Source organism: Rhinatrema bivittatum, chromosome 3 (assembly GCF_901001135.1).
Source record: "Rhinatrema bivittatum chromosome 3, aRhiBiv1.1, whole genome shotgun sequence".
NCBI classification, from domain to species: domain Eukaryota; kingdom Metazoa; phylum Chordata; class Amphibia; order Gymnophiona; family Rhinatrematidae; genus Rhinatrema; species Rhinatrema bivittatum.
Window position 1 is genome coordinate 179,166,915 of NC_042617.1, and position 14,738 is coordinate 179,181,652.

Below are 14,738 nucleotides of genomic sequence, written 5' to 3' on the forward strand. Positions count from 1 at the left end.
TTTTTTAAAACATATCACATTTTTAATTAAGGACACCTGGAGTCCTTGCAAAAATCGGAATACATAATCTCTTATCTCTGAACTGCCTTGCACTGCCTAGCACTGGCGAAAGAAAGTGAAAGAATTCAAGCAACATTTTAATTAGCCAGGAAGCCTCCCATATCTCTAGATCCGGGTTAAAGCAGGAAAAAAACAATTTTAATGAGCTTATTTGAAACTTTCCAAAGTTTCAGACCAATATTTTTAAAAGGGCAAATTAGCTGCCTATGGACAGAGAAGAAACAGACTAGCCAGATCATGTATTTTATGCTATAAAAACGGCTCCAGACAAAGAAGGCATGCTTGCAAAATCTCTGACCTCATGTAGGAGAAAGAACAAAAGAGAAAGAGTAGGATTTCAAAAGCTTCATTTGGTAAGAGAAAAATTTAAATCTCTAACATATGGGAACCCTTATTTAAACTAAATGCTATTGTTTCTAATTGGTATATTATTAGAAACGTTTTTGATTTTTATAAGAGAATGTCTCTTGTAGACATATTTAATCTCTATCACTTCTGTCACCTTAGTAACAGTAGTTATTTTGATAATCTAATTAAGCAGTAACTAATTAAGATTTAAACATGGAAATGTTTCATAGAATCATTTAGAGGTTTTAAGATTTGATATTTTCTTTTATCTGGAATAAAGAAGAATTTTACTACATACCGTCTGGTTTATTTCTCTGCATGCTGTGCTAAATTAAGTACTGGTGTATAATTCTAAAGAAAATAACTCATATCTCTGAATAAAAATAAACGTTTTGCCTACTGGCAGGAAGGGTAAAAAAAGAATGAGACAGGGTGTTTTTCCAAGCAGGATCTAGTAGTTGTGGTTAGCCCCCAGATTATTCTTTTTTCACATGGCACCCCACAGATAAGTGTATGCTTTAGAATTTTAAGGTGTTGTCTAGTGCATATTTAAATTTGGATTTATTTTCTTTATAGTGATCTTGCCTTTTAAAAATATTTTTATGAGACATGGCTGATCCTTACAGGATAAGGGCTTTGCAAGAAGCAGCTTTTCGTCAGTGAATTGATTCGAACCACATTAGGGAGGGTCAATCCTTTGTCCTCCATTTGCAAATTGAGAGTGATACCTCTCCATGTTTTCACAAGGACATGTGTCATCTGCAAGCGCTTTCTGCGCAAGGGAGACATCAGGGTTTAAATAGAAGGGGAGAGGAAGATTTTGCTCCTTTTGCCCTCCCTGATTGTCAGATGTCTTACACGCTTAGTAAGTGTTTATTTGTGGACAGTCCGGTAATTCCGGTTTCTGAAAAAAGTGGTGGATTAGCATTCACTGAACAAAAGCCCCCCCTGGATGCTATTCTGTCCTACGATGCACCACCCGTGGACCAGGTCCCGGCTGGGAAAAAGAACGTGTTCTACACTGCTGTCCTGAGCTGCTTCCAAACGCTCCGAGAACATTATGGGATTCACTCCATTTCCCCAGGGACGCCTGTGGATTTTGGAGCCCGTAGTGAGATCGATCGTAAAGCAGACAGGGTGAGACGGGCGATAGGAACACTACCTGCTGATGTTAATCTGGTACTGGAACATTTAGCTACCAGGCTTGTTGCTCTTGAAGCCGTTACGGGTCAGTGTGATGCACGCACTAGACACTATATTATTTTCAACTCTGATGCCACAGAATTTAGTCCCCCCCCCTGCTTGTGACTCGTGTGGAAGTTATTATGCACGGACGTATTGAGCTATATTTGGAAAGCCTTTAATTACAAACCTAGGTGAGGTTTTGTAGAAACCTTTGCAGAAATATGGTATCTCAGCAACATATTCTCTGGGCATGCTGGTGACGCTTGATAATTTTGATCAAGTTTGGGAGATTTTAAAAGATATTATGCCTGATACCTCTATTCACATTGATCTTAGCAACCTGGTGCCAGCTGAGAGAAATAAGAAAATTGGTTCTTACCTGCTAATTTTCGTTCCTATAGTACCAAGAATCAGTCCAGAGAAGTGGATTGTGTATCCCTACCAGCAGGTGGAATCAGAGAACAATTAGAACTTTGGGCACTGCTACATAATGAGAGTGCCACCTGCAGTCCCTCAGTATTGACCTGTACCCAAGCCAAACAACCAATACTAATGGGCGAAGGGGGCGACCTAAAACCACTGCCCCCACTTCGCCCCAAGGAAGCAACATGAGTAAATAAACCGTTGGAAAAAAACTCTGTACTTGAACTCTGTACATGGACCCTACAAACTGTTGCCTGTCAGTCAAGAAGCCATAAACCGATAAGAATATCTACTCTATAATCAAACAATGTTTAACTGTACTTTTATTTTAAAGCTCCATATATGAAGCATACCTTGCAAAATTTGACTTCAGCTTCCAGATGGTGAATGTATTGGGACTGATCATGAATGATAGGAACAAGATCTTTAAGAGCACGAAAACTGTTATCTGTCTCTTCTGAAGTTCTCTGAAACAAAGCAAACCGAGCATGATCAACATTATTCATAGTAATTTTGAACTTACTTCCTTCAACATCTATACCAGGAGTGGTCAACAATGGTCCTCAAGAGCCATAAATAGATCTGGTTTTCAGGATATACACAATGAAAACACATGAAATATATTTGCATACAATGGAAGCAGTGCATGCAAATCTTATGCATATTCATTGTGGAAATCCTGAAAACCAGGCCTGTGTGGCTCTTGAGGACCAGAGTTAGCCAATCCTGTTCTATTCCTTTAGCTCACTAATTGTGAACCAACACAATATATAGGTGTTTATCCTCATGCAACTACTGAAAAATCTAGTGCTAACGTTCAATCATGAATTCATGCTATACAAATTATTGACCACTGGCTGGCTCCATATTACTTTTCTCATATAATAATCAATAATTGCTGCAATAATATGATTTTTTTTTCAATTCTTTATTTATTGTTTTTACACATTAATACAATAAATAAAATTATACTTGGAAATACAATGACTGAATCATATGAAAAAGAAAAAAAAAAGAAAAAAATACATCAACTTTAAATCATAAGGGTAATTTATACCAATTAGGTTAAATCCTAGTGACAGTCAACTGTATTATAAGCGGACCAAATAACATAATAAAGAAAAGTGTTACTTTCTAAGGAATATTTGCATTAATATGACCCCGCATATCTAATAATCCCGAAACTATATGCCAAGAAGGCTTCTGAGGTCCTCCGGCTCTGTAAATACATAGTTTTTTCCTTCCAGTTTTACAAGACAATGACATGGATATCTTAGTATAAAGGACCCACCCTTTCCCAATAAGTCCTTCCTTAACAATAAGAATTTTTTCCTTCGCAATTGTGTGGATCTTGCACAATCTGGAAATATCCAGATCTTCTGTCCATAGAACATTTTTAAACGATTGCGGAAGAAAAATTTCATTATTGTATCTTTATCTGTAATAAAGGCACATTGAACTAATAATGTGCCTCTTAATTTAACCTCTATTTCTTCTTGTGACTTCTGTATCAAATCTGAAACGTCCAAAGAACTATCTTTATCAGTTTTTGTGTCCGAGGATGCATCAATTTTTACATCATCATCTATTAGTTCTTCCTGCTCTGAATTCTTTTTCTTTTTACCCACATAAAAAGCTCTTACAATTACTGGAAGACATTTCTCAGGGATTTCCAAGATTTGCATTAAATAATTTCTAAACAACTCTATTGGATTCAATTTCCTAATAATAGGAAAATTGTTAATTCTAAGATTTAATGATTTAATAAAGTTCTCTAATCCCTTCATCCGTTTATGTACTTCCTTTTCTACAATTATCTGGTGGTTCTGAATTTTTTCTACCTGTAGTATTCTCTTATCTAACTCCTTCATATCTTTTTCTTGTTCTACCAATTTTTCAGAATTTTGCACCGATATATTTGTATTCTTCATAACCATCTCTGTTAATTTGTTTATTGATGCATCCATCTTGACCAAAAAACTCCAAACATTATCCAATGTAACATTTGCTGGTTTAGAAATCATTATATCTGGGTTAATAACAACTTCAACTTTTTGATGAAGACTATCCTTATCATGTTTCCCAATTTTAGGAGTACTAGAACTTTTTGGGGAAGGATGTATTTTATCCAAGATACTCTGTTGACTTATTCCTTGCTTTACTTTGTCTATCAAATCTGATTTTTCTTCTTGAAATATTTATTATCCAGAGCTGAGGTTTTCAGAAGTATTCCTTCCTGCTTTTCTTCTGGGTTCTCTGGGGATAGTACTCCCTCTGACCCAGGTGGAGGTGGTACCTCGGGTACCCCAGGGTTTAAAGATGTTTCTTCGACCGGAAGGAAAATATCCCGCTCTGATATTACTCCTTCAATGGTCTGCTCATCTGGGGAATTCTGGGTCAACCATTCAGAAACAGTTCTCGGACCTGAATCTGCCATCATCACACCAGTTGGAGGCTTAATAATATGATTTTTTACACATGTATACAGAATTGTATGTGATTGGACCTAGCCAGATGGCTTCCATGTGGAAGATCTTGCTCATAATTCAGGATTACCGCTGGAGATAAAGTAGTACCAATAGTATTAAAATGTGTGCACCGTATGATGAGGTAAGCTCTCATCACTGGCAATAACTCAAAGATATACAGAGGGTGGACATCCAGAGCTATAGGTGGCATTCTGCAGGAAGAGATACAAAGGGTGGACATCCAGAGATACAAGTGGCACTCTGCGGAAAGATAATATGCAATTGTTGAGGAAGAAAGTGAAGACAGAAAGCACAAAATACTTCTAGTATTGTAGTCCCAAAAGGGTAGGGCACCGGGGGAGTATAATTTGATTAATCAGGACTTACAGGAGAAACAAAAGCCCTGGGAAAAGCTGGAACAGTGCTGATGATGAGGAAGCCACATAGAATGCTGTCAGTTAGGCATTGCCAGGGAGGTCATGAAGCTGCAGGAGTTAGGGATGGTCAGAGAGCACTGTGATGAGAACAGAGTCAACTCTCTATTATGAGGCAAGGGAGCTTGAAGGAACCTGGCCTCAGAGCAGCAAGTTATATCCTGGAAAATGCTGGCAGAGAGGTGCTGCCAGTGAGACTGTATGACTGAGGAGTAAGGGCTTGTCAAGCAGGACTGTGGTGAGGACAGAGCCACCATTAGTCAGAACCAAGTGAGCCTGAGGGAAGCTGGTAGGACCCATAACTCAAGACTTGCCACAGCACGGCAGAGAATAATCTAAGAGGTCATGTCTGATATGAGGAACAAGAGGTCTGCTTGCACCAGAATGTATGCTTAAGACGTTTCTGTTTTCTTTAGCTTATGGAAAGCCAAGCAAAACAAAGCACTCATCAATAAGTAAGACTTCAAAGGATAGCTGTCAAATACAGTTTTCTTTTATACTCAAGACACAGCTGAAGTATTGCTACAATTGATCATCATAACACCCACACGCAATTCACAAATCTGTACAGGCACGTTCTAAGTGGGTCATGCTTAATCATAGGTCCAAAAATTGTTCCTTTCTTAGTTTTGATTTTATAAATTTTTGCAAATAAAATGAAGTTATAATTTCCCTCTCTCACAATCCTTTGAAGATTTATTGATAAGTGATCTATTTTGCTTGGTATTCCATATGACTTGCATTCAATGTTTTTGACTCTTCTCTATTTCGTTCGTTAGAAGCTTAACTATGATTGGCTTGTGGCATAATAGGCTCAGAAATAAAACCTGCTGTTTCAGAGCCTTTGACTGAAGTTGTGAGTTTTTTGGACTAGCTGGCAGCAGTCCTGGACAGAGCATGAATGAACACTATGACACACAACTAGAAACAAAACAAATAAAACGTAAGGCACTATAAAGCACTGGCACTGTGCTCTCAAGAGGTACACTAGCTGTATAACAAATCTATCGTTTGTTTCAAATGACAATCTGAATTCAGTGCAGCAACCATTTCTTTTCTATTGGCACCTTCTTATTTTTAGGGACAGACAAGTCTTGGCTTTTGTTTGAAGCATGCTGTGCCCTGTTCTACTCCACAACACACTCACTGTGGTAGGAACGAGCACTGGTTTAGCATCTCAAGTGTTCCACTATACTCCAGGAACTAGGAATACTGAAATTATGTTGAAATGGTTTGTGGACCATTGGCCCGAGGTGAGAGTTGTTACCACCTGTGGGGAGGGGCCCCACAGGTCTACACAGTCAGGAGGCGAGGTCAGGCACAGCGGAGAGCTTTGGGAGAAACTGTAGAGAGGTCCCGAGGAGCAGGGTAAGAGACACAGCTAGGAGGGATCCCCACAGTTCGTAGGCAGGCTGGAGATCAGTACCTGGGCGGAGAACTCCGAAGGGGATGGCACTAGGCATGCCCGTGGAACGGGGAGCTCAACACAGGATGTGCAGGAGGTATTCCAGAGAGGCAAACCCGAGGGGCAGAGCTGCGCAGCGAAGGAGGGTACTGATGCGATGATGTAGGCCAATCTGCGGAGCGGGGAAGCACAAGTCAGATCTCCAGATGATGACGTAGGACAGCCCGAGGAGTGGGAGGTACTGGCAGTGACCAGTGGTAGAATCAAGGGTACTGCCCCGAGGAGCGGGGAAGCACAGAGATAGAATTCCCAAGTGGTGAAGGCATTCCCAGAGGCGGCCCCAAGGAGCGGGGAGCCAGCAGGATACGACTTCTGGAAGGCACAGGGCTAGCCCGAAGAGTGGGGGAAGCCAGGAGACCAAGTCACTGTAGAGCGTACATGCTGGCCTAGGAGCGGGTACCAGGCAGGGTCTAGAGTCCAAGAAGGTCCAATAGCGTCACCACAAGGTCGACGGAGACAGGAGCTCATACAATAGTAATGGAACTCGTTGCCAAGTCGGCTAGCTGAGGGCGAAGGTGGAGCTTAAGTACTCTGATGCAATGACTTCATCAATCAGGGATGTCATCAATCAGGGATGTCCCCGAGTTTCCCGCCGAAGAGGCTTTAAAAGAGGGTCCAGTGGCGCGCGCGCGCCTAGGAAGGCTTGCAGTCGGCATGGAAGGTGGTGGCGTCTCGAGTGCCATGAGGAGCCATGGGGAAAGCGGCGGCAGAGACTAGCCTGCACCGGGAAGTAGGACAGTGCAGGACGTGAGTAGATGTGATCACAGCCGTCTGCGACCGACGGTCATAATAGTACCCCCTCTTAAGAATCCCCCCCCCCCCGGGGGTTTGGGTTTGCGAGAATGTGTTGGTGTTTGAGGTAGTTGTGGGTGGATCCTTGGGCTGGTGGCAGATGACCACGCCCCCGGGGGAAGATCCCGAGAGGGACCACTGGTCAGGCTCAGAGTATGGAGACAGACACACACTAGTTCTTTTACTAAACAGTATATTGAACTACCAGAGGTGGCAGTAGTGAGCTGGAAGTGCCCAGCAGGGCTCTAGTCCCTCAGATACTGGAACAGCGATCCTGGATAACTGAGCTGTAGAGAAACTGAATACAGTGAGTAGGCAGGGTATGCAGAGTTCAGTAACAGAGCCATGATGGTAACACTCACACAATAGTCTCTAGAAGTAGACAAGGTGTTGGAATAGGTTAGGCCCTCGAGGAGCGAGTACCTAGTTCCAGGGAAAGCTCTGAGAGAGAGAAGATAACTCACTGGTGTAGTAGGCAGCGATGACTTCCAGGCAGAAAGGGTATTCAGCAACCAGTCCAGGAACATGGGCCCTCGAGGAGCGAGTGCCGGTTCCTGACTGTGACCTGAAAAACAAAGAGAGAGCGAGGCCCCCGAGGAGCGGGTACCCCTGGTAAGTCCGAGGAGGCAGAGTAGCTTGGAGAGAGCGAAACTGGTCCGTAACCAACTCCTATTCAACTCCTTGCTAACTCGATAGTTAGCGATTTCTAAGACCTTATATATCCGGTACTGATGACGTCATCTCAGGAGGACGCCCCTGAAGTTCGCGCCACTGCTGGTACATCAGTCGGGGCCGCGCCGCGCGCACACCCTTAGGCCCTTGTGAATCATGGCGGATCGCAGCATCTAGCCACTCCGGGGACGCTGGAGGAAGACGGCAGTGAGACGCCGCGGCGGCCAACCTTCCACTTGAGCAAGAGGGAGTCGCCAAAGAGGTGAGGTGGGCATAGTGGAGAAGTCGGGCAGTGACGGTCGCAACAGGATGCTTGGCATGGAACTGCTGAATGAGATCCTTGTCCAGGAAATTGGCCAGAGATTCCCAGCTGTTCTCCTCAGGCCCAAAGCCCTCCCTTGAGAGGAGATATTCCCATTTTCTTCCATGTTTTCTAATGCCCAGGACATCTTGGACTTGATAAGTGACATCTGCTTCAGAGGATAGCAGTTGGGGGTCCGGTGGTTTTTTAGAAAATCCTGAGAGAACCAAAGGCTTTAGTAGAGAAACGTGGAAGGTGTTGTGAATCTTGAGTGAGGAAGGCAGCTGGAGTTGGTAGGTAACAGGACCCAGTCGGCAGACCACAGGAAAGGGACCAATATATCTAGGGGCAAAGCGAGCTGAAGGCAGCTTGAGTTGAATGAATTTGGAACTGAGCCATACCTTATCCCCGATTTGGAACTGGGGTGCTTCGCGGTGATTTACATCAAAGACCTTCTTTGATCTCTGAGCAGCTGTTGGGTGTTATGCCACAACTGGTGCAATTCTTGAGCAGTCGCTTGAGCTGCTGGTGATGCCACAGACAATAGGAGCAGAAGTGGTGGCAAAGGCTGGCGTCCATAGACCACCTGGAAAGGAGATGAACCGTTGGAAGCGGACTGATGGGAGTTTAGTGCGAACTCTGCCCATGGAAGGAGGTCAGCCCAATCATCCTGCCGCAGGATCACATAGACTTGCAAGAATTGCTTTAGGGTTCTATTAGTCCTCTCCATTTGGCCATTGGCTTGAGGATGGTAAACAGAGGTGAAATCTAACAAAATATTGGATTTTTTGCAGAGGGATTTCCAGAAGCATGCAGTGAATTGAACTCCAAGGTCCGAGAGGATGTGCTTGGGGAGGCCATGGAGCTGGAACACATGTTGAAAGAACAGTTTGGCAAGCTGAGGCGTCGAAGGTAGGCTGGGCAGAGCCATGAAGTGGGCCATTTTAGAGAAAGCAAGTGTTGCTTACCTGTAACAGGTGTTCTCACAGGGCAGCAGGATGTTAGTCCTCACATATGGGTGACATCACAGGATGGAGCCCAATCACAGAAAACGTCTATCAAAGTTTCCAGAACTTTGACTGCCCCTTATTTATTTTATTTATTTATTTAAAATCTTTTCTATACCGTCGTTAAGCTAGTTGCCGTCACAACGGTTCACAATAAGGCACATAATTTCAAACTTAAATGTGTTGAGTTATATTAACTAAACAGGTGCCATCAAATACTGTAACATAGTTTCATATTAAATATTATTTAGTGGTTGTGATAAGTCATGTCTACTTTAAGCATATCAGCTATAAGATAAATTAACACTTAAGTCTGGTCCTCTGTTTTTGCAATCTAATAGAGTCCCCCTTCAGTCTTATTTAAAAGCTACAGGCAGTGCCGAAAAATAAAATAATAAAACATTACGAACCCAACTTTGCGGGGCGGTGGGCGGGTTTCGTGAGGACTAACATCCTGCTGTCCTGTGAGAACACCTGTTGCAGGTAAGCAACATTTGCTTTCTCACAGGACAAGCAGGATGGTAGTCCTCACATGAGGATGTCCGAACATGCACCAAATGTACCCAAAGGCGTGCAAAGGCACAACAACTGGGGTGGAATTTGGTAGAGGGCATCCTGAACCCCACCAGGCAGGCGGAAGGGTGTTGGTACGTGTCGTTGTAAATAGGTTATGAAGGACAGACTGGCCAAAGATGGAATCTTGTCTTCCGGCTGTGTCCTAGCAATAGTGGGCTGCAAACGTGTAGAGAGAACTCCAGGTGGCAGCCCTGCAAATGTCAGAAAGCGGCACTGATCTTAGGTGTGCTACTGAAGTTGCCATGGCCCTCACAGAGTGTGCTTTAACACGGTCTTGAAATGGAATGCCCGCTTGCTGATAGCAAAAGGATATGCAGTCCGCCAACCAGGAGGAGAGAGTCTGCCTACCCACAGGCTTCCCTAACTTGTTAGGGTGGAAAGAGACAAACAATTGAATGCTTTCCCTGTGGCCAGCTGTACGGTCTAGGTAGAATTCTAGAGCCCGTTAACAGTCAAGGGTATGCAGAGCCTGTTCTCCTGGATTGGAATGGGGCCTGGGAAAGAAGGTAGGTAGTATAATGGATTGATTAATGTGAAACTCCGATACTACCTTAGGCAAGAAGTTAGGGTGAGCAAGGAGTACCGCCCAGTCCTGCAGAAGTTTAGTGTAAGGGGGATAAGTAACTAGGGCCTGCAATTCACTAACTCTGCGAGCCGAAGTGATTGCCAAAAGGAAAAATCACTTTCCATGTGAGACAGCGAAGATCACAGGAGTGAAGAGGCTAGAATGGTAATTTCATGAGCCGACCCAAAACCAGGTTGAGGTCCCAAGAAGGGGCCGGAGGACGCAGTGGAGGCTTGAGGTGAAGCAAGCCTTTCAGAAAACGTGTTACAAGGGGTTGTACTGATATAGGAACATCCCCGATACCTTTATGGAAAGCGGCTACCGCACTGACATTCATTCTGATGGAAGAAGTCTTTAGACCTGACTCTGATAAATGCCAGAGATAGTCCAAAAACTTTGTGATTGGACAGGAAAAGGGGTCAAGGGACTGAGAAGAGCACCATGACGTGAACCTTTTCCATTTGTAAGAGTAAGCTTTTCTCGTGGAAGGCTTCCATGAAGCAATCAAGACACAAGAAACTGGTTCAGAAAGGTTAAGTGGCTGAAGGATTAACCTTTCAACATCCATGCCGTCAGGGACAAGGCATGAAGGTTGGGATGGCGGAGGCACCCGTCGTTTTGAGTGATCAGAAGCGGGTCCTTTCCCAAGGCAATGCACCTGTGAATGGAGAGATCCTGCAGTATTGGAAACCACACTTGGCGTGGCCAGTGAGGTGCTATCAGGATCATGGTTCCCTTGTCCTGACGTAACTTCACGAGAGTCTTCGAGAGAAGAGGAAGTGGAGGGAATGCATAGAGTAGACCGGTTGCCCACGAGAGGGAGAATGCATTTCTGAGCTGAGAGTGTTTGCTGCGAATGAGAGAGCAGAATTTCTCTACTTTGCAGTTTTGAGGAGACACAAAGAGGTCTATCTGAGGATATCCCCATTGTTGGAAGATGGAGCTTGCCACCGAGGGGTTGAGAGACCACTCGTGCGGTTGAAAGATGCGACTCAGCTTATCTGCCAACCCAATGTCCACTCCTGGCAAGTAGGTGGCCCTGAGGTACATCGAATGGGAGAGAGCTTCCGCCCAAATCTGTGCAGCTTCCTGACACAGAAGGAAGGAGCCTGTGCCTCCCTGTTTGTTGATGTACCACATGGCCACCTGGTTGTCCGTCTGGATCAGGATAACTTGATTTGAGAGGTAACCCTGAAAAGCCCTGAGAGCATATCTGATTGCTCGAAGCTCCAGGAAATGTATTTGGTGTTTGGCTTCCTCTGGAGACCAAGAGCCTTGTGTCTGCAGATCGGCCACATGGGCTCCCCATCAGAGGTTGGCAGCATCAGTGGTGAGAATTAATTGAGGGTTTTGGAGTCTGAAAGGGCAAGCCTTGGAGGAGATTGATCTGATTTTTCCACCAGGCAAGAGACTGACGAAGTGAGTTACGTGGACAATGGTCGACAGGGGCTGAATGCTTTGAGTCCATTGAGACCTTAGAGTCCACTGCATGACTCTCATGGCCAAACGGGCCATTGGTGTGACCTGAACTGAGGACGCCATGTGTCCCAGGAGGATGAGAAAGTGGCGTGCAGTCGCGGAGTGCTGAGACTGCAGCTGGCATGCAAGAGACACGAGAGTGAGAGCTCGCTGTCGAGGCAGAAAAGCCTTTGCCTGTAAGGTGTCCAAGTATGCCCCAATGAACGACAAGATTTGAGACGGGACTAAGTAGGATTTGTCATAGTTGATGAGAAATCCTAATGAAATTAGAGTGTGTAAGGTTAGATTGAGGGACGACAGAGCAGCTTGCTGAGTAGCAGCCCCGATTAACCAGTCGTCTAGATAGGGGTAGACGTGAACACCTTGGGTCCTGAGAAAGGCTGCAACTACTAGGAGGCATTTTGTGAAGGCTCGTGGCGCAGACGCTAGGCCGAATGGAAGCACTCGGTATTGATAGTGCTTGGGGCCTACTAGAAACCTCAGGTATTTGCGATGAGATGAAGTTATTGCAATATGAGTGTATGCGTCCTGGAGGTCTAGAGAGCAGAGCCAGTCTCCTCTTTGTAGAAGAGGAAGAAGCGAGCCTAAGGTTACCATCTTGAACTTCTGTCATTGGAGGTACTTGTTGAGGGCCCGTAGGTCCAGAATAGGACAAACGCCTCCCGATTTTTGGGGGATTAGAAAGTACCGGGGAATAGAACCCTACGCTGTGCTGAGAGTAGGGTAAGGGTTCTATTGCCTTGGACTGGAGAAGGAGGGAGACCTCTTGAACCAGAAGGATGGAGTGATCGGATGTTCTCCACATCGGTAGAGGTGAGGAGTCCGGTGGCATGGAGATAAAGTTCAAATGGTAACCCTGAGCAATTATTGCCAGTACCCATTGGTCTGAGGTGATTGAGTGCCATATGTTGTGGAAGTGGCATAATCGACCTCCCACTGGTATGTGAGGCAGTGGAATTTGGCTGCTGCTCTCTAGGTAGAAGTCAAAAACCTGAAGCAGGCCCTGGTTGAGGAGCTGCTTGTGGTTTTTGTTTACGTGTTTGACGAGACTGTGCTTTTTGAAAAGGTCTCGTGGCACGAGATCTGGTTGGTGGTGGGTAGGACTTCTTCGGGCGGAAGAATGACTTTTTAGAGTCCTTTCTGAAGAGCTGTTTAGAAGAATAGTCAGAAGACATTAGAGAGAGCTGTCTTAGGGTCTCATGATGGTCCTTAGGTTCTGCCACCGTCCTCCAAACAGATTATCTCCTATACAAGGCAAGTCGGATAACCTGTCTTGTACCTCAGGGCGAAGATCAGAAGACTTGAGCCAGGCCCACCTTCTCGCCGAAAAGCAGCTGCAGATACCCTAGTAGCAGTATCAAAGATATCATAAGATGATCTGATCTCATGCTTGCCTGCCCTAAAACCTCTGTTTACTAAGGTTTGGAGCTGTTCTTGAAATTGCTGAGGCTTGGAGTCCGTCAAGTCTTGTATCTGCTTAAAAATGACCCTGTTATATTGGGTCATATAGAACTGATAAGCGGCAATTCGGGAGATGAGCATTGATCCTTGGAAGACTCGGCGACCAATGGCATCTAGAAACTTCTGTTCCTTGCCAGGGGGAAAAGAAGTTTGAGGCTTTGATCCTTTGCTCTCTTCTGTGCAGATTCCACCACTACAGATTGGTGATCCAATTGTGGTTTCCTGGAAAGCCCGGAGCTGACCTGCACCAAATAGGTAGTATCAGCTTTCCTGTGGACTGGAGCAATAGAGCCAGGATGTTCCCAGTTCTTCTTCAGGAGATCCAGACGAACCTGGTAGATAGGGATGGAGGTTATTACCTTGGGAGCATCCAAGATTTGGAGCAACTCTATCATCTTGATGCTTATCATCCTGTTCAGTCTGTAATTGGAAGGGGACCAATTCAGGCATTTCCTTCACAAAATTTATAAAGGAAAGGTCCTCTAGAGGAGAACGCTTTCTGCTTTCAGTGGGTGAAGGTGGTGAAGGCAAATCATCTGTGTCTGGTGAGGAATCATCAGTCCAGGTATCATAAGGATCAGCACCTGCCCCTCTAGGATGTAGAGGGGGACGGGATGGTGGGGTACCTGAAGGTCCTGGTCTAGGCTCCGAAGGAACCTAAGGAATAATCAGAGGCACCAATGAAGGCATCGAAGGCACCAGTGCAGGCATCGAGGGCATCGATGGATGGCTCGTGCACAGACGGGCGAATCGGCGGCGATGGACGTAACAGCATCGATGGCTGAGGCAGAACTTTTGAAGGAAGAATGCAAAACGGTGTTTCTCCTCCCGATGACAGAGTGAGCGGGGAGGGCACCGGAGCCATCGGTGGAAAAGCGGCAATTAGCGCTTCCATCCTGGAGAGCAGCAGTGCCAACACTGCCGGAATCGGGTCGGTGATCGGTTACGCAATTGGTACCGGTGTCGGTGCCGGAGGAACCTGGAGTCATTGCATCACCTTGTCGATGGCATCCTGAACCATCCGGTCCAGTTCTTCTTGGAGACCTGGAGCAAGCAGCCCCGGCTCCGGAACAGAAGAAGGAGGCAGAGGCATAGCCGGAGGGATCACCGTTAAAGGCGGAGTCGAGACTCCCGATGCCCCATCGAGGGAGGTTTGCCTCTGTGATCCGGTCGCCAAAAGGTCGGTGCCTTTTCTGGACGGGGTTTCTTCGACAGTGGCTCGGACGATGGCTCGGTCGATGATTTTGCTCCCTCGATGGTCCGAGACTTTCTATGCCAGTGGCGATGTTTGTCTCTACGATCTCCTCGGTCCTGAGGGGGAGTAGAGGGTGTCGAAGGCCGAGATGTCATCGATGCCGGATGGTCACCGGTCGATGCTTGCACGAAGTTGATGGTGCCGGTTTAGACGATGTCGATGCAATGGATGGAGTCGGGGTTTGAGCACGGAAGAGAAGTTCCATCTTCTCCATTCTGGCCTTGCGACCTTTTGGTGTCATTAAGGC

The 14,738-nt window shown here is 45.5% G+C and overlaps 1 protein-coding gene across 10 annotated transcripts in view; it reads right to left on the reverse strand.

Annotated features, from left to right (window-relative positions):
* Positions 1-14,738, reverse strand: part of SDCCAG8 (serologically defined colon cancer antigen 8) — a 694,410-nt gene that overhangs the window by 656,671 nt on the left and 23,001 nt on the right. For all 10 annotated transcript variants that reach the window (XR_003855449.1, XM_029593983.1, XM_029593984.1 and 7 more), the window contains exon 5: positions 2,370-2,483. Coding sequence is in view for 9 of the 10 variants with exons in the window: in XM_029593983.1 (XP_029449843.1) it covers positions 2,370-2,483 (114 nt within the window). In the remaining variant the exon portion in view is untranslated. The remainder of the gene's footprint in view (positions 1-2,369; positions 2,484-14,738) is intronic.